The 25,116-nt window shown below is 39.5% G+C and overlaps 1 protein-coding gene across 2 annotated transcripts in view; it reads right to left on the bottom strand.

The window, feature by feature from the left end:
- Positions 1-17,323: 17,323 nt before the first annotated feature.
- Positions 17,324-25,116, bottom strand: part of BTAF1 (B-TFIID TATA-box binding protein associated factor 1) — a 48,988-nt gene continuing 41,195 nt past the window's right edge. The window contains exons 27-38 of one of the 2 annotated variants that reach the window (XM_050898582.1): positions 24,889-25,010; positions 24,512-24,679; positions 24,246-24,323; positions 24,036-24,165; positions 23,201-23,342; positions 22,898-23,028; positions 22,338-22,463; positions 21,380-21,532; positions 20,569-20,780; positions 20,252-20,411; positions 19,481-19,651; positions 17,324-19,239 (exon numbers count right to left, since the gene is read on the bottom strand). In XM_050898582.1, the coding sequence (XP_050754539.1) occupies positions 19,093-19,239; positions 19,481-19,651; positions 20,252-20,411; positions 20,569-20,780; positions 21,380-21,532; positions 22,338-22,463; positions 22,898-23,028; positions 23,201-23,342; positions 24,036-24,165; positions 24,246-24,323; positions 24,512-24,679; positions 24,889-25,010 (1,740 nt within the window). In that variant the 3' untranslated portion in view covers positions 17,324-19,092. Of the gene's footprint in view, positions 19,240-19,480; positions 19,652-20,251; positions 20,412-20,568; positions 20,781-21,379; positions 21,533-22,337; positions 22,464-22,897; positions 23,029-23,200; positions 23,343-24,035; positions 24,166-24,245; positions 24,324-24,511; positions 24,680-24,888; positions 25,011-25,116 lie in introns of those variants that run through there. The other variant, XM_050898583.1, reaches the window with a different exon arrangement.

Genomic DNA, 25,116 nt, shown 5'->3' with positions numbered 1-25,116 from the left:
TGCACCTGGGAACAGCTGTGGATTTTCTGACAGAGAAGACACTAGCTACAGCTGACAGAACTCCCCAGCTACTTGTGCCTCTTCCCACTGCCTGGACGAAGAGCTGAAGATGTGAAAGTCAGCTAGGACATAGTGGGGAGGGTGGTGCCCAAGACTACAAGGTGCTCATCTAGCCAGACCACCTCTGATGTGAAGTTGCCTTCTGTAGTTACAGACAACTGAAAGGCCCAGGCAGTACTGCAGGAGCGTAGGAGCTGCCTGTACTGATCAGCCAATGACCCGCGTAATTCCACATCCCATCTCAGAGAGTTGCCAGTCTCAAATGCTTAAGCAGGAGGCAAAAGAAATCTTATTTTGGCAACTGTGGAACAACTTGCCCCATAGGCAAATTATGCTGGAATATGTCAGAAGTCCCAGGAGATGAGAAAGGGTTTGATGTGTGTGTACAGCAGTGGCATGCATGGTCCGTGGTTTGGAAAACCTAGCACTGAACAAGACTCTTGTAAAAAAGGGCTCGTGTCCCAAAACGGTATAGGCAATGCCAGTTTTGAAAACAGGAAAGAGTTAAATACATATTTAATGAAATAGCAAGTAAATTTACCTGATACATTTGGCTGGTAAACAGCAAAAGTGCAGCCTTACAGAAAAAGTAAGTCTATCGTTGCTTTTGCCATTCTCCCATTTTGGCCTGGGCCAGGCTGTACAGTCTGCTCTTCAAGGGAAGCATGTGGTTAAAAAGGAAGGGACAGGCCTACACTGTCAGGCAGTACTCTCTCCCTGTTATAGATTGATTCTTCCACAGCAAGGGTCGAAGTGGCAGATGGCCTGGAGACATTTCCTAGTACAAGTGAGTACAAATAAAAGATCCGACACATCACTGCCCAGAGGAAAGGAGAAACTCCCTCATTCATCTAGGTTAGGGTGCAGTAAAGTGAAGGATGCATTTTTTTTTTTTTTTAAATCGGGACAAGGAATAGCACCATAGATTTAAATACATTTCCCTTACCTACAAATGTCCCAAACAGTCCTTCCTCTCCCTGAAGAGTTAAGCTGCGATATCTTCTCCTTTACAGCCCTGAACAATATTTATCTCATGTATAGCATGGAGCTGATGTAGATTCATGTTCTAGTTCAACTAGTTCAAAGGAGCTTACACATTTCTTTCCCAATCCCAGTGCAAAAGCAATTCAATTTCTAACATGTCTCTTGGTTCTTATTCTGTATTGCCCTATTTAGGCTCTGTAAACTTCTGAACTTTGTGGAATAAGCGCTCAACTTTGTAAAAGCTTGTGTAAATTTTTTGCCAATTAGCTAGGTTGCACTTTCATGCAACCTAGCTAATGAGTATCAGCTCTAGCAATACATATTGCTTAGCCTCTCAAAGTTAACCATACGGTGTTTATTCACATCAAGTTATCTGTCCAATGCATAAATGATAGATCCTCACACGATGGTAGCTAAAGCAGATTTGCTGTCTGTGCTGACAGAGCAAAGCAGGCTACCACTTTTCTACCACAGGAGAGTAAAGCAGAAATGCTGTTAAATTTGGAGGAAGACTCCTGGGAGCCAAGATCTGAACAGCTATAGGAGCCAGAAATTCCCCAGTCGGCAATGCACTTTTAAACACAAGCCTGACTGACTGGAATTACTTATGTGCTTAAAATTACACACACACTGAAGTAATTGCCAAATTGGGGCCAATGGCTATATCTAACATGGTGAGCCAAAATATTCCCTACCCCAGTATGTACCAATGTTTCTGCTGTTGAACCTGCACAAAGACCGCTACCATTAATATGTTAACTGAAGCCCTTGACTGAAAGGCTATGAAGGACCTAGTGCTAAACATTAAACTAGACATTTGTCGACCTGGACATAGATCATATAGGTGTATTTGCAGCACATCAAAGCCAGCTGTAACCTGTAAAAAAAAAGGAGCTGACCAGCAATCCTTTCAGATTTTCTGGGCAGCTGTGTCCATGCTTTCAAAATATACTCTGATGACACCCAGGACAAGCAGATTCCAAATCTAAAACTCCTGAATGAGGACATGAACCTCAGACTGAAGGGAATTCCTCTGGTTTGTTATCTGTTGAGCCTTTCATCTGCATTTGCTCCTGGCTGATGTAGTGACACCTCATCAAAATGGTTTCTAAGAATATCATATGCATCACTTAGAGTGCCTGCCACATAATTCAGAGCTGAGCACCACGGCATAGGGAATTAGCCCAATTTCCATTTGTGGCCCTTAGAAGAGAGAGTCGTTAATTCAGCAGTCCATTTCAAAGAAAAATCTAATATCTGCCCCTTTTCAAATCAGGTGGGTAGGTGAAAATTCAGGGTTGGCAGATCAAGCAGACAGACCGCAGGCAGAGAGACTGCACATAGAGTCGAGATGTTCTCTGGTGTGATCCTATTTATGAACAGCAAACATGAATTTCTCCTTCTGTCAGCAGAGGAGAAATAAGTGAAACACAGAGACAGTGTCTGAGGTCACAGCTGCAAATGCCTTTGAAGGTGAAATTGTTGGTGTGGAAAACCTTTAGTATCGCCTTAATCATATTTCACTGTAGGGCCAAACTGAAAAAATAAAAAAGGATGTAATTAAAAATTAAAGTCCAAAACTGTTCCTGAAAACTCCTACTCAGCTGCTGCATAACCTTGAAGCTGTCTGAACTCTCTGGCCAAGTTGCCTAAATCTGCCTCTGCACAGACACAGAAATGCCCGTCCTGGCAAAGCAGAGTAGGTCAGTATATAGTACCTGCCTGAACAGTACCAAAATCCAAAGAGCAAGTGCTTTTGTACACCTCCATTGCACACTTTCATTTCACACCACCAAGCCAGAAGCTGCACCCTACACCTTTTCTCACAATTTATAAGAGCTTCAGTTATAGTGACATGTTTAGGAAGAAAGCAAAAAAAATTAGATGACTGCAAGGACACACAGGTGTGAATTCCAGGTGACATTCCCACATGCTAAAGAAGGGCAAGATCTCAGATGTGCTGCTGCCCACACCACCTCCTGTTAGCTAGCTCTAGCAAAGTTGCATTGCCAAGCATGAAAGCATCTAACTGCCCTTGACACTGTGCAGGTTCAGGGTTCTCCAACTATCTAACACGTATCTAACAACCTATACAGATCCACTAACTCACTGGATTTATGAGATATTACCTCCATTTATATACATGTAGGCAACTGAACAATGAGCCTGCCTTGAGGAGCGGGAGCTCTAATGACCTAGTACTATTTCTCAAATAATTACAACTACTAAGAATGCATGTTAGTGAACTAGAAGGTGCATTAGAACAGTCCACCATGATGATACCAACAGACTATCTAAACCTGGACCACTCCCATGACAGAAATATTTTCTCTGATTACAGAGGACATTTTGGCAGCCACAAATCTTCTGGGTGAAAACACGTACACCACAACTTTCGTGTTGCATCTGTGGAATAATTAGTAACACCACCTATGTTAAAAGTTCCTTGTACACCAGAAGTGGGGTGAAGCAAACTGTATATACTCTACCGGTACTTAAATGTGCCCTTCTATGATTACATCAGTCACTCTGTTAATTGAAATAATTTTGGTGGGACTTCCTTTAGCTTTCAAAACAAAGAAATTAAAGGCCAGGGTAATTTCAACAGTGACTATCTTTGCAGGTGCTCCTCATCACAGCCTGGCACCAAATCAGTGAGAAGGAATTTCTGACTGCACTTACTTGACACACCCATAAGGTCAGGGCTGACTTAATCAGTGCATGTTCACTTGCTGTGTCTTCTGCTGCTGATCACGGTTAAGAGGTTTCCAGTCCCTGGATACTTAACCCTATGTCTCTGCCAGAGTTCCACCCATCTCAGTTCTTCATCTAATTACTACAGAATGCAGTCTGACTCTATTAAAAAAGTCAAGTTAAAAAAAAAAATTTAAAAAGTAGATCAATTGGCAGAACTGAGATGACAGGAACTTCTGGAGAGAAAAAGGTTATAGAATGTAGTCAGACCAGGCACCTCTTAAACAACTTAATTTGCCTCTCTCACTGTGCCCTGAGACCAACTGCTCTTTGGAGGAACAACAGCCTTTTTGTAGCAGGGTTTGTACATTGCCTTGCTCTTTATGCTGACTGGGACTCTCAGGTGCTACTGTGATAAAAATAATAAAAAATTAAATAAAGGAAGGAATGGAAGATTTATATAATTCTTCAAAGTAAAGCCTATTTTGATTTGTTTGTTTTATAGCCTAAATATTACCACATGGTCAAGCTCCTCTCCCTCGAGGCACTTGATGGTTAAATTTTATAAGTAATCATGAGCGTCTGCTTAGGGCAGGGAGTTCTTTAATTTTTACTAACCTCTCCTGGGCTTTGGGTGCTATTGAGGCTTACAGGTGTCAATAAAGCTAATTTGATTTTCAGCCAAATGCAATCTAACCACTCACAATCCACCTCCTTCAGAGTCTGCCACAACTGTGCAAGTATTTTGAACATTTATAAAGTTTGCAAAAATTCCCAGTCTCTTCCTTTCCAAGACAATATTAATCAGCAGATAGGGAAGAGCAGTAAAAATTCCTCCTTCTCAGGCCAGGCTATGACTTCCTATTCAAAGCCAGTGTTGCTAATTGTCTTTGAAAGTATTTATGTTTCATCAGTGTCTAAAGGCCTCAAAGTAAAGCAGAGCTTTGTTGGGCCCTGCATTACATAAAGCAGAGAGACAGATTCTGTCCTGAAGTGCTTTCAGTCTAAGTAGGCAAAACAAACAGAGCATGTAAAAGGAACAGAAGGATTGAAAATAAGTGACTTGTCTGAGATCATACAGCAAGTCAGGAATGCGCTGGTCTCACCTGTAATAATCAATAAACTCAGCCCTTTTTTCAAAAGAAAAAACTAATCAGTGTGATGATCTGTTTTTGCCTCTGTCTCCACTGTAGAAAACATTTATTGGTGCCTATTAATTTTGACACTTGACAACTACAAGGATTTAAGAAGCTTTAATCACTGGTTCTTTCCCACTGTGTAAAGAATCAAGGTTGAAAGTCTGATCCCTGTTTGGAGGGACTGGGTTGGGTAGAGAGGTTATGCTTGTTTCACATTTAACCAGCTCCCTACCCCCAGCACTAGATTTTATTACGTCAGTGCTTCAAAGACATGGCTATGATGTCCAATAAAGACTATGGCAGCATTCAAACAAACCTTGCACTCAGAAGAGCACAATACAAGAGGCTTCTTCTCAGAAATATCCCACTACATACACACTCATTTTCAACTGAGACTGAATTAGTCAAAACCTATTCAATGTACTTATGTTAACGCTACAAACCCCTTTGGATTGCAAATCAGATTGGCAGAAGCAGGAAGAAAAGGATCGCTCAGACATTAGGAACAATTCAGGCATCCAAGCTCACAAGAGTTATGACTCAATCTGGCTTGATTTCTGGTAGGCAGATTAAAACGCACTGTTTGTACAAAAGTATCGCCTTTGTCTGCCTCTTGCGCTGCACTGCTGCTAGAGCTGTAGGAGACAATCCCCCCTACTGGTGATACTCACAAAGAGACTTTATCCTCAGCTTCCGGCTCCTAAGAGATTTTATGGTGGGGCAAGGCTGGGTTCAGCGATGCAGAAGACTGTTCAAGTAGTTCTCAGCTTCCCTTTATCTTGCCAAGTCCTAGGGTCAATATGGTGAGATTGTTCCTATTCTTCAAGTTGCTCTGATCCAACCACTCTATGTAAGAAATGATAACAAAGTGGTGTTCTTATTAGCGCATTTGATGAATTACATTCTAAGGAATGCAACTCTGACCCCTGCATTAACTTTTTTGTTTTGCTTTATTCTTCGAAGAAGAGGGATATTCTTAGAACAACAGGGATATTCTTAACTTACACTGAAACCAAGGTTAATAGAAATTCGTGTGATGTGATGTAATTTGGGGGAAACAAACTCCCTTCTGTTTGTTTTGTTTCTGTATCCACTAGACAGTCAAGACAAGATTTTTCAAGTAACTGTAGGTAAGTAGCAGTTACATTACCAGGACTTTTTTTGCATTTTAGCCAAAGGAAGTTTTGCTTCATGTGCATAAACTGAACAGTCCTTGATGCAGAGACACAACTATAGTCTCTCCTATAGAGAAATACATAAAATGCCAGACTACAGAGAGCAGCCCGATATCCTTACGCACTCACTCTCACACTCTCTGCTCCTTATGATACTTCAATTTGTTTTGCATTGTGGCAGAGTTTCAGGGTAGAAAGGAATCTCACATAGATCCACTCATAGCCTAGTGGGTTGCATGTCTTTACACTAACATTGCTGAACAAGCACTCTAGTCAGTAAAAAGAAAAATAGAAGGACCGGCACTGCCACTTCCCCCTGGTGCTCCAGCTGTGCTCTAAAAGACAAGGACAGCAGCTGTTACCAGGTATTTGTGCTCTGTTATGCAACCAGGAAGAGGAGCACTTATTTCTGAATCCAGCTTTGGTTTAGGCGAGACAAAAATACCAAACTGCTCAGAAAGGAAAAGTTACAGGCATATGAGAAAGCAGAAATTAGATGCCTAGAAACACCAAAGTTGGCATAATGAGGGGCCTCTGCCAGCATTTCCTAGCTGAGGTTAGCTCACAGGTTTGGACCTTTGCCCTCATCTCTAGCCAAAGGGCAAGGTATAGGCTTGTGAGTGGTCAACATCACTGTTCCTGACTATCTGTTCTCACAATCACACTTTGTCTAGCTGTATCTTGAACTACAACTGAGTAACTTGGTTACCCACTTTAACTCCTAACAAACTTGAGTCCCACTGCTAAGTTTTTTACTATTACTCTTTTCATTTCAATGAGCTGTGGACTACACATACCAAGGGGCTACTGCATTGTGGGATGTGTAAAACTGCCTGTGTTATTTGCTCCTGGGACCAAACTAGCTAACTGAACTGTTGCTGTACTCACCATTGTAGAGACCTGCTTTTCCCAAGCCTTGGATCGCTCTGCCCTCCATTCCCCCTCAATACGGGAAGCTGACAATTGTACCATCTATCACTGCATAAAACTACATCGCCTCACCACACCTCCTCCTGGGACATAGAGTCTTAGACTTTCTAGCTTCCAAAGTTTTATTTTAACAGGATCCACCTACTTAATTTTTTTTTCCTACTGATGTTTCAGAAACTCGGGCGGCAAGAACACATCACTTAAGCAATGCAGAATGTCTCCAGCAGTAACGCAGTACAAATGGACTACTTTGGAAAACATAATTACTGAGCTGGAGTTTACAATACATCTCTGAAAACATCTCTTATAATTTGAGTCCTGATTATGCTACCACCTACTAACACAAAGAGTCACCGAAGTGGAACTGCTCTTTAGTCTCACCATGATTAACACCTGCCACAGGAGATGTAAATTCCCTAGCAGCTGTGAGCTAGCATTAGAGCAAGGCTGAGGTTTCTCATGGTTTTGGTGGTTTTTTTTCCTTCCAGTGATGAGGAAAAATAAAAAGTTGTAAGAGACATGGGAGGGAACATTTTTTTCCACTTTTCTCTTTCTCTTTTCCCATTTTTCAAACACAAGAGATATATTTTTTTTCTTTCAGAATTTGCTTTTGAAACTTTAAATGCTGATGGGAAAATTAGTTGCAAGAATTTTTGGAGCAACCTCCCCTCCTGTACTTCATGTGCTCTATCAAATTTATACTACCTTAACTACAAACTCTACACCCTGCACCACTAGGTACTTCCTAAAATATAATTCACAGTTCATGAAACATTTGCTGTAGGTCTGCACAGTACTGGATGATTACATGATCCCAACACCTTTTTGTAACTCAGTATGTAACCTGGATAAATATATGAAAATACCTTCTTTCTTGATTATCAACTTTCCGAGCAGGCAATGGCAATTCCCTAAGAATTTTTATCAGTCATCCATGGGAAGCAATGAGGTAGGACTCAGCATTCCCAACTCCCAAATATTTAGGGGTATGTTTCTTGCTCCCTTCCCCCCCAGTAAAGCTCTCTGCTAGAACCAACAAGTTTACACAAGATCCTTGAATTTCCAGCTATAATTCTAGTCCTCATATGGCCAGATAAAAGTTTGAAAACACGATGCCTAACATTTTTGTTATTTTGTGAACTGCTTTAGTTTAAAACTAATGTCTGGTTCTGGTGGAGGTATGGATTGGAGTATGTGGAAATAGCAAAACTTTGTGCTGTAAAAAACCTTGTATCCATGCTACAAAACATTATTCTAGAGGATATCGGGTATTGAGTTGTTCTAGTCATAGACAAATCTTGATGCTTTTCAGCTGCTTTGAATTTCTATAAGTGCTGATATACAAAACCTCATGATATATAAAGTATGCATCTGGAATCTTTCAGTATGCGAGAGATCTACTTCTGTTATTGTGTCCTCAGCTTCAAATACTCCTAATTAGCAGCTGTCTCCAATCTTTTAATGAGTCTGTAACATCATTTAGTTCTGAAGCCACACGCTGTTCAGATTGCCCTTCCGATTTTAATGTGAGTTAAATTAGGGTTTAACTTTTACTCATCTCCCAAGTTTCTCAGTTGTGATTAATCCTTACAGCTCAGTGATTTGGCTGGTATTTGTTACCTGTCCCATGCTGCTAAATTGCTACTACCTGTCCTCACAAGCTCTCTGACTGGGCCAGCTGACAACTGTCTAAAAACAAAATGAAAGGGAAAACAGCAACAAACTCTCCTAAGCTTAATTGGTTGGTGTGAAAAACAGGTTACCTCATCAGCCTTTGTAATTTTCACGGATTAATTAAAGGATAATGCTTGTTGCAGAGGAGTTTATGAGGCAATAAATAGCTTTTGTGGCTGATTAAATGCCAAAGCAAAGCTGATAAAGGCATCTAATAATTGCAAAAGCTATTTAGCGCCTTGAATACATCTCTGCCATGGATGCAAGTCTTAATATATGACAGATCAGCAGCAGACTAACAAAACGGAGAGGAAGTCTCCTTGCCTCTAGAGACCTTGAATAAAGAGATAAATTCATAAGGCATTCAACTCAGCCACAAATCCAGGTTGATGCTCGCTTCTCAGGAAACAGACAAAATGCCCATGAAGATAGTGATTTTGCTGCTCTACAAACACTTCAATAGCACACAAGCCAACTCCTTGAGCCAAGCACCATCGTTTTACCAGCAGGGCTGCAAAAACCCTAAAAACCCCACCGGAGCGCCCGGCGCCCCCCGGCTTTTCTAGCGGCAGCCGAGCGGTATTGCTGCCGCTGAGGGAGAGGACTGCAGCCGAACTCGCCTTGTCCTTCATTCTGAGGTGGTTTTGGAGCGGGGGGGAAGGACGTTTCAAGGCCGGCTCGCACCGGGCGGCGGCGACCGCTGGTGCCTCAGAGGGCGGCGGGGGGGCTGTCGGAACGAGCCCGTGCGGTCCTTCTGCTGCCCTCAGAAACGTTACGTTACGTGGGCAGGCAGCCGGAGGGGACCAACGGCTTCTGGAAGGCTCCGCGGGCAGGGCGGGGCGGGCTCCGCGTGCTGCCCAACGGAAACTAACGGCCGCGCGGCCCCTCGTGGGCCGACTGCTGGCTCGTGATCCCTCCTGTGAGTGTTTTGGGGCGCGCTGGAGGAGAGTGAGTGTGAGCTCTGAGCTCCGAGGACGAGTGAAAGACTTGTGATTTTGAGGCCTTTTCTTCTATTATTATTATTTTTATTTTGTTTTGAGCGTGAGGGATGGTGAAGGTATGAAGGCAGCCCTGGCTGCTACATCCTTGCAGCCAGTGTTGGGCCTTGGAGTCCGTGTGTAAGGGTTGTAGTTTCTCTAGGTTTCTGTGCAGATGCAAGAAGCTGTGGGCTCTTCGCAGCCATCTGCCACTTAAGCTTATTTGGACCTCCAGGCTGGCTGGTTTGTTTTCTCCTCTGGTGGTGGCACACCAGGCTCCTGTGTTGGTGGTGGGAGCTACTTTTCCTGCTCAAGTGGGAAGAGGACAAAGCGGCACACTAGGCTCCCGGGGGTAAGGCATTCAAATCTCTTCCACAGCGGTACTGTGGTGGCTTTGGGAGCTATGACCACAGCTATATTGGAGGCAAAAATACTGCACAGTGGGAACTTGGGAGAAATGAAATTGAGCCAGGGAAAATGGGCTGATGACAAGTGCATCTCGTGTCCCTTCCTCCTCCTTCACTTTCCCTGGCCCCACACAGCCCATGTAAACTGTCATGGGTTTTTTGGGTTTTTTTTTCACTCTTCTTGCTTTGTTTGCTGCCTTGCTCTTCAGCTGATAAATAATAGGCACAGCCAAAGAGTGATGTAACTGTGAGAACACAGAGTTCTGCGTTTTATAAACAATAATTAACTACTTCTGACTGTGCTGGCTGTGAGAAACCTGAAATGCTAATCACATCTTGCAGCTCTTACCAGGGCAGCAAAGAAAGCAGAAGTATCAACTTTGAATTCTGCCACGTTGTCCTTTCCAGCTTGCAAATGAACCGATAATTTAACTGATACGATACCTAAGTGGGTGAGCACTAAATTCATCGTAAACAAACAGTGGTGGGCCAGTGTTGACTGTTGGTTTAGTTAGTGTGCATGATGGTTTTCTCTGCAGTCTCTTGAAAGTACATTCTCCTGAATATGAGTATGGGCAGTATTTTGACTTTATGCACAGATACGAACTTTGCCTGTGTTTATATAGGTATCCAAAGCTTCCAAATGAACAGGAAATAGCACCTCTTTGAGTACTTTTGGTTTGGTTGACAAGACTGTTGTGTTTTGTGAGTGATGATACTTGCAAGATAGAGGCACCAAGGGTGAACAGTTGCAGGTGTCCCAGAAGTGTTTTATGATTTGGACAGAGTGGAGATGTGGGCAGCATGGAGAAATAGATCAAAATACACAGCAGCATTTTCCTAAAGCCACACTTGTTTGGTAGCACAGAGTCAGAAGTCAGTTTTGCTCCTGAGTGAAGTAGCTCTGATTCAGAAGAGAGGCAGGAATCAGAGTGTGTTGTTTTCTGGGGGTTGATGTCTTTTTAATGTCTTCCTTCTCTGGTTATGGCAGAGATCATGTACAATTCAACTGACTTTTTCCAAGCTCTGTTTACTAACTTGCAAAAGCAGTTAGATTTGAACATCTGCATTAGCTCTTCCCTTGGGTTATGATTACAGATTTCTACTTGAAGTCTTTATTTCTAGGATGCTAGGCTGTGATTGATAATTAAATCGCCCTAAGTGCAGCATGAGTCATGGGAAACAGGGTCAGAATACATAAACGTGTATCTGGAGAGAACAATATTTGCTCAAAGAGAAATAACACAGAAACAGTAGCAAAAAGCATACCACAGCTAACCACTCAATTCACTTGCTGCCGGTATACTGATAAGTTTTCTCGTTGGAGTATCTAAGCAGCCAGCCTGCATAAACTATGAAATGTAATTACTCTGACATATGGGAAATCTGGCAGGCACAGACTTGGCATGGACAGTGCAGCATCACCCTGCAAAGGCCCCTGGAACCAGAGCATATTGGAGACGTGGCCAGCATGTTCCGATAGCTCAGCTATTTCTGAGCCTCTGACTGAACTGCAGATTAGTTCAATTTGCTGCGTTCCTGGAACAGCCCTTTGCCAGGATGCAGTGTATTACTCTTCCTTTCTCCCCATTTCTGCACTTCACCCTTCCCTACTTTTCCTGCAGTTCTAGTACCTGAGTCTGAATTTATGGCTTTGAAGTTGCTGCGCTCTGGATTGACTTCCTTCCCTCATCTGAAAAGGGAAATTGAGCAGTAAACATTTTCCTTTAGTATGTGGAGTTTTCCTCTTACAACTTAGAAAATCCTGGTCTGAATTTTACTTTAAAAGAAAATACTGCAGATCATCTGTAAGAGCGTATGTTTGTTGATTACTTGCTAAATTAACAACAGACACCCAACACTGAATTAGCTATCCACATGATAGAGCTAAGAAAATAGCACAAGTTTTGAGCATGTGACTTTTTTAATGTTTGGGGGAGGGAAAGGGAAAGATAACCTAACAAAGTTCCTAAATCCATGTCTGAGTTCCCTAGTGTTATCTGATGTTAAGTACTTTGTTTCTTCAGCTATTCCTTTCTTCCATTTAAAGTATTCAAGATTTGGCATAGTTTAGCATTAGAGTTTGTATATAGTCTTTCACATATTTACATACTGAAATGGATGTAAGTGGCAATTTTTTAGTCAGTGTAAATTCAGTCTTATCCCTGTTTGTGTAAGCAGCAGATCTAATTTTTTCATAGAATCTCGGACTGTTCATTTGCGCAGAAGCTTTGGATTCTGAAAACCAGCCCCTTGTCTCATTCAGCTGTATGTTCCTCAGTTTATTTTAATGAGAGATCAGTGGTGCACAAATCTTGAGAATTACAGTAGTGCGTATAGAGGAATGACACGTTCAAAGTGACGATGTTGAGGGTGGCACCTCACTCAGCTGGCATGGCAATGTTAGCACTTGGAGAGGCAATTGGAGTCACTGGACTGGATGGGCTCTAGTTGATAAGAGAAAAATCTATGAGAATCGATAGATATCAGAAATTATAGTCCTTGCCATATTGCAGCTTAAATCTTTCTCCTGAAAGCTCCAACAGTATTTGAAATGTATCTTTTTTGATACTTGTCTTCCTTTTTCTTGGAAGTAAGTGCAATTTTCAAACCTGAACTTGGTGGCTAGTATACTTATTGGTTAATCAGGATATGAGCATCATTCCTGACTTTATGAAGGACTGAGCAAGTAGCCTCATTGTGTGATGGTGGGTATTCTTACACGGGCATGGTGAAAACACCATACCCTTATCTGTGGTATTACAACATTGGTGCCTGGAAAGCTCTAGGTAAAAGTTGAACGTAATGTGGCTCCCTTGTGCCAGTACTTTATGACCACATGCAGTTCCTCCTTAATCTTGTTTGTTTAATAAGATCGGTATTTCATTTTCATATTTTGCACAGTATGATCCTAAGCCTTTACCACACCTTTTACTGCTCAGAATTCAAACCTTCCTCTGAAGATGGCTTCCCCCCCTGCAACTGCTTCTGCTGCTAATCATTATAGTATCAGAGTATCTCACTATCTCAGTTTTAGAAATCCCTTGTGAGATGAGGAGGTGGTATTTCTCCTTAAGCCTTGGCCCTCCTCTGTAAAAGTAGTAAAAAGACAAATCTATTAAACTTGGGCTCCTGACATAAGGTACCAGAGATCTATTTTTATACTGACTACTCTGAGAATTAACAAGTCATTGTTCCAAAAGACTTCAGCTTTAAGTGATGGGCCTCCTGGTCTTAACTCCTTCCAACCAGTGCCAATAGAGACCTTAATTTTACTGAAATTGCGTTTCATGAGATGTACTGCACTTTCTTGAAAACTCATTTAAATTGAAAAAGAAAGTACTAAATCTATTAAAATATTTTTGCACAGCTCTACTGATAGGTGAAGAAGATTTTTAAGTGTTTGAAATGTTGATGCTCATGTGTGCTGGTTTATGCAGATGCAATGCTGGCTGGGTACAACTTAAATGGAGATGTAAAGTTGCAAATTTGGATCACTGTGTCTACAAGAAGTTCATAAAAATGGCTTAACTTTAGCAAAGGACAACGATTAAGAGTTACTCTGTTGTCTTCTTGCATATCTATTGCAGTTTAGAATTAAAAAAACCAAGATCCCAATGGGCCTAGTACACTTACTGGGAAACAAAAAAATCAACCTTCTGAGCCAACAGAACAGAGCTGGGTTTTTCAATAGAAATAAAAGCTAAATATGAGATATCTTAGGTCACCCAGCTTAGCTCTTATCAATACAGGGTTGTTCCCTAGAATGCATAGCTCTTGTTCTAGGTTGTGGGGTTTGTTGTTTTTTTTTTTTTTAATTAAAAAAAAAAATGACAAGGCACATTTTCTCTTTTACCTGGAAAAAATGTTCCACAGCACAGCATATCTCAGCAGCAAGAGCATTTTCTGGTCAGTCAACTAGTCTTTCTAGGATGGGCTACATACCTTAGCCCGTGTAACTTCATTTTTCTTTTTCAGGTGGTATGTCTTGGTAATCTTTGTTCAGCTTCACCCATATTTAACTCTTCTTTAGTATTTCTGTAGGAAGTAAATTCCTTTTTAAAGCCTTTGTTGTGCATTTGTTGTGGAGGCAATACAAATAAAAACATGAAGATGTGCCATTTCAAGGTTCCAGTAGTATGCCTTGCAAATAAATGCACAGTTGTGTGTAATAAAACCGAAAACAGTTCTCTGCAGTAAGAGCTGGAAGCCTGTGCATTTGTGGAATTCATTGTAGATCGTTAGGCGCAAGTTTTTGGTATAAAGCTTAGTTTATGGAAACACTTGCAGTGTAGAAGCACCTTTTTCTCACCCTGAACAAGGGTAAATACAGTTCTTAATTTCCTCTTTGCACAGGACTACTGTGACTGAACAAACATCCAAACTTGAACAACTTACCGTAGCATTTAAGCAATGTTGAAATGCTGAGTACTGAAACATTTTGTTTTCCTAAGCTATTCCTAAGGTTTTGATTGCTTTAGGCACATGCAGTTGTTAATCCCAAGGCACTAAGAGGGTAACCAAGCTCTTACTAACTGCTAAATTTTGGACAATATAGTAATAAAGAGAGAGTGGTACAGAAATGGAGATCCTTCCTTACTTCAACGTTAGTGAAGGAAGGTCTTTTGGAAAAAAACCAACCTAGTTCAACATAGTGTATTTAGCTATTGACCAAGAAAAAAAGATACATAGGAACTTGGCACAGATGTTCTCTCTGTTAAATTAAAGGTACCTTACTGTAAGAAATAGAAGAAAATTAAGTTTTTGTTGTTTTTTATTGCATAAGGCTTATGAATGGAGAGGACTGAAAGCCTGCTCTAAATCTGGGGATTGCCATTTGGTTTTTTGAGATGTGCTCACTTGTTTAGTACCTTCCCTCCCGCAATGCCACCATCATGCCAGCAGAAGGCTCTGCTTGTGCATGCGCACAGCAGAAGGAAGAAAACCCAAGATCACTGTGAGTTACGTCAGTGTGCAGTTAGAGCTCTGTTATCCTGCTGCTGTATAGTCCTCACAGGAGGACCTTGCAGGAGTGGAGTGGCATCCCTGTACTGGAGAGGGTAGTTTTGTCAGTCTTACACCAATGGAGACTTTCCTTTGTTGGGTAGAATCCCCCATTCCAGTTAGGGTTTGACTCTGGTTTCAGCTGCCAGAGTAGCAACTAAAGCTTGATTCCTGAACAGTGAGTTAGCCTTAAAAATAAACAGTGTAACTGAACAGATACCTCCAAACCTGCTGTAGAGGAGAATATTGAAGAACTAGCAAAGCCACTAGAAGATAAGGAGCCAACTAATACAGTTTCTGACACAAATACAAAGGTCATGTCTTTTACTAGGACACTGAAAGAATTCGGATGAATAATCATCTCTGTAAGAGTGCTTATGCTCAGAGAGCTGCCTTTGAAGTAACTCGCTTAAATGTGATTTAAAAGGTGAATTAATTTTTACTATAAAGCATCTCCCTGCTTGGCTTAGATTAAAGAAAAAACTGCAACTTCCAAGCTTTTGATTACAAAGCAACTTATCACCAGCCACAAATCAGTATTGCTGTGGTCCTTAAAAGATTTAAAGCTTGCCCTATGCCAAAGCTCTATTTAACGCTGCATGCCTAGCTATATTTAACACTACATTATTTGCCATTTGAAGCAAGTTAATAAAATCTTATATATGTGAGTATGTTTTCATCCTGGAAGTTTTCCACCGTTCCTAACATGGCTTAAGTTGCCCTACTTCTGCTTGAATTAAGACTTAATTAGAAAGATGTGCTCATTGCCTTAGTAACCTGTAGAACCATGGGATGGTAGTAAATTTGGGGATACCACTAATGGTAAGTGTAAGCATTTGTCTTTAAATCTGGTAATTTTAAGATAAAATACAAGCTTTCTAGAGATAATGGGCATCTAGTACAAAGGACTAAAGCAAAATACTAAACTTGAACTGATTTGAGTTAAACTAAATCGTAGGTATACGTACTTTGGATCTTCAGTGTAATTTTAATTTCAGCAAGCTTGGGAAAAAACCTCCAAAAGCATTAGGGAGCAGGATAAAAAAAAAACCAAACAAGCAACCTGCAATAGTCATAATTACATTTGCAGAAAGAAAGCAGCTTCATGCTTAAATGGATTCCAAAGATGACATGCATGGAGGAAGACAGACTTGTCATATTGAATTCTTAGTTTAACAGACATTTCAGAAGGCAAGTTTATGCAGACTTGGTGCATGTTTGGAGAAGATAGTTTTCCATTTAGTTTCAAGTAGAATTTCAAGCAGTCTTAAAGTTTGGTTGCAAAAGCACCATTATGTATACAGTTGTTTCAAAGCAGTTCTTCCAGCCTACAATGTGGTCACCACTAAGAAGTACTTAGTTTTCACAAATTAGCAAGCTTTGAATCTGGCACTACTACATTAATTTGGAGGTCTGGTTTTGGTGACTATTGGTGTTCTTTTGATGCCATTAAACAACAGAGATAGACAGACTAGTAATTCAGTGTTACTTACACACAATGCATCAAGCCTTGGGCACGTGTGGGTCTACTCACAGGTCATGTTTTTTGGGCCTGCAATGACTCAACTTGCAGTCAATTCAAGCTTTAGGCTATGTCTTCATTAGCAAGTAATACACTGCAGTAGGGGCAGAGCTGTAAAGCAGAATGGTTGGTGCTGAGAACCTGACATCCCTGCACTATCATCTTTGAAGTTTTTATTTCAGCCTAGAAATAAAAGACTTTTCTGTTTCAGCCCAGACCCTGGTCTGGTCCAGCTGAATACCAATTAAACAGGTCAAATGCAGTTAGAGGCATTCCAAGAGCATATTTCTTGCTCCAGTTTGTGCAGCGAGAACAGTGCACTAACAAGCCACATCATGGTAAAGGGTCTGCTAGCTTGGAAAGCATAGAAAAAGCTCTTAGTTAAACATTAAGGTAACTAAAAATGTTTTTTATATACTTAGTGCAATGTTCCTGCTGGTTTCCATTTTGCAAGTGTTAATTCACAGAACACTTAAGATCAGTCAGTACATATAATAATCTTGAAACAATTATTCTAGGTTCTGCTCCCCCCATTTTCCAGGTGCAGGTGTCTTTTTGATGTCATATCCAAGAGAGCCATCACTAAGAGTATTATGGTTGCATAGCAACCTCAATGTGATAAATAACTGGTTTAAAGCACTCCTTTGCTGTGTATTTCTTTTCCGACAGGAGCCAAACAGTTTCCTACCACTGCAACTAATAAAACTCTTGAAGAAAAACATATGCGGTCTTTTATGACTAAATAAGAAGTTTCTTTATTAAAATATCTTGTTATTTCTGGGCACTATCACCAGATTACTGCACCAAGTTAGTTAATCTTAAAGTACTCAGTATTCCAGCATTATAATTTCTCTGCAAACAGAACACCAAGCCCCATCTTGTCTCTCCCCCTGCTTGGATTATCGGTTGAAAGCACAAAAGAAATATTCTATGTATGAAGGTAGAAGTGAAGTAATATGGTACTAGTAATCCAGCTGTAATTTCCAAAAGCATTAGTTTTTTATGTAGTCAGCTATAATGAAAAAAGTCTTCTCTACAGAACAACACCTAAACATGGACATACACAACATACAAGTTATATATTCCCAGTTTTGTTTATTTTCATGGAATGCTAATTTAGTTACAATATGGCAGTTCATAACTACTGAAATGTGACATTAATTCATCTCCAATGCTGCAGAACAGTCTTGATTTATATATATTGTTTTAAAACAATCTTATTTTACATAGTTGAGGTCTCTGGTGGTTTTTAAGCTCTGATGCTTAAGCACACAGCAAGCTACAAACCTTAGGTTTTATATTTATACATATATTCTATGTATTCAGACAACTGCTGTAAGTTATCTATAATTTAATATTTATAAAAAGTGCATATACTGGTACATATGCACATCTAGAAACACACTTTTACTACTGCCTCCCTTTTATAAAAAGCTGTGTAACATACAGCCATATTATTCTCACTCACTGCTATTAAAGTCCTTTACTATCTTTGTTACACAATTTCAACTATTTAATTCCCTCAAACTGAATGTAGGTATTTCTATGTATATTTTCTCCTAAAGAAAAAAGTCCTCCCTATTCCTTTAAGAAGCTTTAAATCATGCATCAGTTTAGTAAACAGTCACTTTAGCATGGATTTTAGAATCCTAGACAGTGTAAAATCTACTTCTGGAAAATGTCTGTCTGTATATTTAATTTCTTTTAGTTACAAAAAATATATAGGATTGAAACATACTGAATACATGCATCTCTCAAAGTGGCTATATTCTAGCCTTATAGATAAATTAAAAAAGTACACCCCTGCTAATAGGATGCAAACATGGCCTCAATAGGCCATCACCTGTATTTAATATAGCTCATTACATTAAAAAGTTCAAGTCAGCTGTTCTCTCAAGATGGTGTCAAAAGACTGAAGAGCATAATATATTTATGCTCAATATACAAAGGTGGGTGCACATACCTAGTGCCCTTTAATTATTCAATACTTTCAAGGCTTCTAGGCTTTGCCTCTGGTGATACAAGTCCTGAAATGATCTGAATGAAAGTTTAAGTTGAAAATTGTTTTTTAATATACCATAAAAGCAAGTTGTGTTTAAAAGAAAAATGTACACTGAACAACCTGAAGTACTCACTGAAACAACTGTACAAAACTATTATAGATACAGAAAGAAATAATGGTGGACTTAACTTCAAACAGAAGTAACACTTGTTAACATATGTAAAAACTTGCTTTGTTTTATTCTTCTACCAAGTAAGAATTTGCAGCCATTCAGAACAAGTAAAATTCAAACCACCTCACAATGTTTACATTTAAAGTTCTTTTATACAGTGCAAACGTTTAAGACAGAATAACTCCCCAGTGAAACAGGTGACATTACTCAGTGCCAGTCTTTTGAAGATTCTTCTTTCAATAAGTCTATTTACACATTAAGCTAAAGGTTCACTATATATGCTTTGAAGTTTGCTGAATATCAGCAGAAAAATACGTGAACTAGCAGCAGTTGTATTATGAATATATGATGGTTACTTTAATGAATGCATAAAGTTTTCAAGACTGTATTCAGTGTCATACTGTTCTTGATCCCATAGTTCTCCAAGGTTTTCGAGTACTGATTTCATTGATGCTTTCCCAGAAGAGGTAGAGGTATCTGCTTTTTCAGTTTTCCCATCCTTCACAAAAGAAAAAAAATCGTCAATTAATATACAGAATAATGTTTTCAGGAATATACTAAATTCTTCGAGTCTGATGATTCTTTTGGGAAATATCACTTCCTCCTGTTTTTCAGAGAGCTGTCTACTATTCATCATTCCAACTTCAAGTGTTCGTCTGATTAAATTTTACATTTCAAAGCAAAGCTCTTCCCTAAGCTTACTCTATTTTTGGTAGGTATTTGTAAAAATGGTTCTTTACCTTGTCAAGAGTGAACAGATCAAGAAGCTGTTCTGTTCCCATGCTCTGTAGGCTTGCGTTTTCTTGGCTGATCACTGTATTTGCAATATTCATTTTGAACTTTTGAAGACCCATGATCTTCTCCTCCAGAGTTCCCCTGGTTATCAGGCGATATACATTAACAACACGTTTCTGAAAGAAAAAAGCACACTTAGTGAAAAAGTATCTTAGGTATTCAAGAAAGCATAACCTTTTAGTATTCATCGTGGACAGTCTGGAAGCAGTTTGGCTTGGAGTTACCCTTCAGTAATTGTACTCAGTAAGTCTGTCTGATGTTAGATGAAAAGAATGAGACTATGCCAGCATAGAGTAGAGGCACCTGTAATTGCATCTGTACTCAGAAAGTTAAGAATTCACTGCTTTTTACAGCTGTAAAGGGACACTAACAGCAGTCACCCATTCCCTGTCCAGGCATCAGAGAAGGACAACCCTGTGGGGCTTCCCTTCAGTTCCTTGTCTCAGTTGCATCTCTTCCTCGATTGAAGGGTGATTCTTCCCTGGCCTCTCCTCAGCAGCTCAGGAAGTACAGAAGAGAAAGCATACCAAGTTTGGGATAGGATAAGAAAGTACACACTTCAACATCTGGCATACTTGCAAGAAAGCAGTATGAATGGAAGCTTGGTGGAAACCCCTAGATGTCACTTTTATTATATGCTACAACCTTAGCCAAATTCAAAGAAGCAGGAGTTCAGCAAGGGAAAAAAAACTTATGGGACATTAAGAGTTTTTCACCTGCCCAATGCGATGTGCCCGATCCATGGCTTGCAGGTCTCTCATTGGGTTCCAGTCATGTTCCACAAATACTACTGTATCAGCCCCTGTTAAGTTAAGTCCCAATCCACCAACATGAGTGGTGAGCAAAAGAACATCTATAGATGGGTCATTATTAAACCTGCATACAAAAAAAGTTAAGCATGGTAAATGTCATTTAAATAATGAATTTATGAACCTCAACTGCTCTGAGGCAGACAAAAGAACAATTTTGTACCATATAAATAATATAGTTCATTACAGTGGGCCTCATACTGGTTATGGAGGGATATGCTTACCGTGAAACAATGGAATGCCTCTGACCAGCAGGTATGCTGCCATCTAGTCGTAAATAAGTAACTGAAGGTAACTGAGGTCTGAGAAGGTCATGCTCCACTATATCCAGCATGCTTTTAAGTTGACAGAAGATAAGTACTCTGTGCTGGGCCACAACAGCTTCTGTACCGCTTTCTGAAGATCCACCATTCCCCAAACCACAGTCTAGCAACAGCTTAAAGTAAAAGAGCATTAAAGTGTATCATCAAAATGACAGTAGATCTCATGCAAATATTGACATTGATGGACTATCAAAAGTAGAAATAAAAGAGAAACAAATGACAGAAGGAAGTCTGTAAATGACAGTCACTTAAATGACATAATGCAAAGTTTGGCTTCACTGTCAAACTATGAAAAATTTAAGAGTGAACAGAATAGTAATTTTCTTCATTTTGCTTTACTTACAATAGAATTTAAGTATGTAATGCAATCTAACTATCAAGCTAATAGTCTCATGTATAATAAATAGGAGAAAAGTTTTTCTGTAACGAGGGACAGGAGTAACAGAGTAAAAGTAAGGTTTTTGACAAGGCAGCAAAAATTATGTAAATATCATCACCTTGAAGCAAGCTTGTGCTTCCCCCTCTCCCTTAAATTAACAAGAAAAATAGGACATATGCCTAAAAACCCCTTGTACTCTATTTCATTTGCTTCTTAACTAGTGTTTCAAGATCAGTTTTCATATTGGTGAAGTCTTAAACAAAACTTTCTAAATTGTAATATCAGTAGAGACACATTTAGGAAATTTAAGGCACAACATGCAAGTCTACTTACTTGTTTTAAAGCAGACAGCTTAGGTGCATGTTGGATATCTCGAAGGGATGAATTATGAGCTGCAAGTTGCTCTGTAATTCTTTTATATTCTGGATGTTGGCTTGTTAACACTAATGCTGGATGGTTGCATAGCTTCCGTAAGTATTGCAATGCCTTTAATTATTTAAGAAATGAAGTTCAAAGCAATGGTTAGCAACAATGTAGTTACAGAAAAAGGATGAACAAAATTGATTGTAAGTATAGGGGCCACTCAGCCACAGTCCACAGTTTGGACTTTAGGGTATATTTTCATTAAATTGAAGTTGCACATTTATATTAAGAAAACCTGTATTTCAAACTGTATCCAATAACTGTTAGGTTCATAACGATCTTGGTTCCTGTTGCAGGAACAGTACAAAGACTACCATTTCCCACACTTTCATGTGAGTGTGGGATATAGTAGATGGGTTTGAGAGCTGTGCAGAGCCTTTGAGAATTATTGTTTCCACGTAGCCAAGACTTAATCTGCAATTCTCTAAGACCATGAACCTTCATAAATTCAGATCTAACCTTAAGGAAACTACTTTGTTCGTGTTTTAGAATCTTAATTTTGTAGTGTAACAACTGATGACATCAAAATTAGCTCCCCTCTTGTTTTGAGGTTTTGTACTTTTGCTAATCAGTTTTTAATTGAGAATAGTATCCAAGATCCACAAAATAGCTGAACACCAATTGAGCAGAACACATTAAAAAATTTAAGACAGTTTTATATGACTTAAGACACAAAAACATAATTTAAGCATAACAGCTATACATCACATTCCAGGCAGTCTGATGCAAAATCTAAATATTTTACTTAGATCATATGGCCACAAATGTATAAGTTAACTATTTTGATTTTCATTTTTTATTAAACCCAGAAATACAGTTACCAGAAATAAATGAACTAGGTAGTAAAAATTACTGAAGAAATCTGTACCTGAAATACATGACCTGTAGCTTTCAGCTTTGGTTTTTCAGTTTCTTCATTCAGTGAAATTGAAGAAACTGTTTCATCAATATCACATTTGGCACGAGACTTGGCAAAATCTTCATAAAGCTGAACCTGTAGACAAGAGAATGAGTATGTTTTTCCTGACAGAAGTAAGACAAACAGTCATTTTTAGAATTTAGTTCCAAGTTAAAGTTCTGAATTATCGTAAATCAAGAAACCTATTTTATATGTAGCACAAGACCAATGTTAGCAGTGGAATCTCTTGGAATTTATTTTCTTTCAGCTTGGAAAGTATTCTTTAAAAAAAATCTGCAGATGCCTAGATGTTGTTCTTTTAGAACAATGCCAGAAATTAAGCTGAAGAAATACTCTATTGCAACTGGACTGAAATTAGTTTTTAAACATTTACTAGAAAAACTTTTTAGTCCTGTGGTCCCAGAGAATGTCAGAGCTGACATGAGACTGACCCAGGAGTACTGAAGTGGTTCCTTTGTGGTCTTAACTGTGCTGAAAAAACTAAGTTTCCAGCCACTTTTTAAGCATACCTGTAGAGGACTGAGAATACAGTAATAATCTTGAATAATTTTGGGTGGAAGATCTTGCAGTACATCCTCTTTCATTCTCCTTAGCAGGAACGGCAGAACTTGGCGGTGCAGTGCTTCCATTGCAAGAACCCCTAGTGAAAGCAATGGAAGCAGTATTTTAGAAAGAAAAATTTTTTTTCCCCCAAAACATTCAGCGCCCCCCCAATCTCTTATGTTGGAACTGACCTCACTTTCTCTTTTCATTAGCAGTTCTCATTTAAAGGAAGAAGACAAGCAAACCAAGATTTAACATTTGATCCTTACCAGCCTCTTGTTCTCGACTGGAGCTTCGGGCATCTCTACTTGCCAGGATTGGTTTGCCATAACGAGCTGCAAATTGGCGTTCAGTACCCAAAAATCCTGGCATAAGGAAGTCAAACAACGACCACAACTCTAAGACGTTGTTCTGAACATAAAAGAAACATTTGTTAAATTATTTTCAAAAGTAATGAATTGTTACAAGTCAACAGAAACATTTCCATACATATTTAACACTGCCTATAAAACACTACAAACATAACACTTCAACATACTTTTGACCTCCTGAAACTTAGTGGCTCTTTCATGAACCTAAGTTACAGGAAGACCTGTACATGCACTTTAACATATAAATAGACTTTCCGCTGTCTCTGATGTCTTAAGCCACACGCTGAGTTCTTCTGGACAACAAAACTCAGGAGACACCGGTGGTCTTAGTCCTGGATGAGACAGATACTCCACAGACAAGTCATTAAGACAAAGCCCAAAATCTGGAGTTCTCAGAGGTGAGTTTCTTGCTCATTTCACTAGAGGCGTAAGGAAATGCTCTTTCCCCTTCCCTGCCTGCTACTTAAAGAACAAGTGGTAAGGAAAGTCTTGTTGCCAACTTTTGAGCCCTGTTAGTACCACAGATCCTGCACCCATTCCCCTATACATGGGTATACTGGGAAAGGAAAAAGATGTAGTTTCAAGCATTTAGCAATGAAAGGCTTTTTTACAATTTATACTTTGAACAAGACAACTCTGATAAAAAGCACAATAAAAAGGACAGCAAAAGAGATCTCTTTTGGTTGTTTTCTACTACTCACCCAGCTTCTTAGGAAAAAAGAAAAGCAGTTACCTGGATTGGTGTCCCAGAAAGAATTATCCTGTAATTGGCAGTCAGTTGTTTTACTGCTTTTGACAGCTTTGTTTTTCCATTTTTTATTACATGGCCTTCATCAAGAATGCAGTAATTAAACTTAATATTTCTAGAACAGAAGAACATAGAATTAAGTAGCATTTAAAATTCTAAGCTATTAAAAACCTCAGAAAACAAACCAATTCTTACCTGAAGAAGTCAATGTCATTTCTTACAACATCATATGAAGCCACTATGAGATTGTGTCTTTTCACCTGGTGTTGTAATCTTAAGAAAAGAGAGGAGATCGTAACTAAAGTGTTCCCTACATATGTTATTATTTCAGCCTTTAAAGGTACCATCACAAGTTTTACCATGCCCACAAACTATGCTTCAGCAAGTAGTAGTGAAATGAACTACAAAATTCTGTGTGTGATATTTTACTCTACCCAAGTCATACATGCAAGATACATTACCTTGCTCTCTCAGTAGGAGGTCCTGTATAGTGCAAAGGATTAAGATATTCTTTTGAGCAAAATTTGCCCACTTCATCCACCCAGTGTCCTGTGAGTGTAGGAGGGCACACCACCAAGGAGGGAAGAGGAACACTGTCCACCAGTTTTGTTCTTGCATATTCCTGAGCCCTTTAAGAATATCAAAACAAGTTTGAAAAAACCCTGTTTTTCACAGAACAGTTGAGGTTGGAAGGGACCTCTGGAGGTCATCTGGTCCAACCCCCTGCTCAAGCAGAGCTACCTACAGCCGGTTATCCAGGACTATGTCCTGGGTCATTACCATACGTAAAACCTATCATTGAAGTCTTTAAGATAGAATGGCATTTGTTTAAGCTTACCTAAGGCAATGATCACCTGCAAGAATACAAATGGATTGTAAAGTTTTTCCTAAGCCCATGTCATCACAAAGAATTCCATGAAGTTTGTATTTATTGAGAAATGCCAGCCAGTTCACTCCATCCTGAAATCAGAAAATAAGAGGAATGCCTCAGAAGTAAAAACTGGCTTTTGGCTAGTTAAGCTTCAGTTCAAACATCTGTATGTTCTATCATCCATCACTGCCAAAC

Source organism: Gymnogyps californianus, chromosome 6 (genome assembly GCF_018139145.2).
Source record: "Gymnogyps californianus isolate 813 chromosome 6, ASM1813914v2, whole genome shotgun sequence".
Taxonomy (NCBI): Eukaryota; Metazoa; Chordata; class Aves; order Accipitriformes; family Cathartidae; genus Gymnogyps; species Gymnogyps californianus.
Note: the sequence above shows the minus strand (reverse complement) of the source record. Positions and strands in the feature narration are given on the sequence as shown.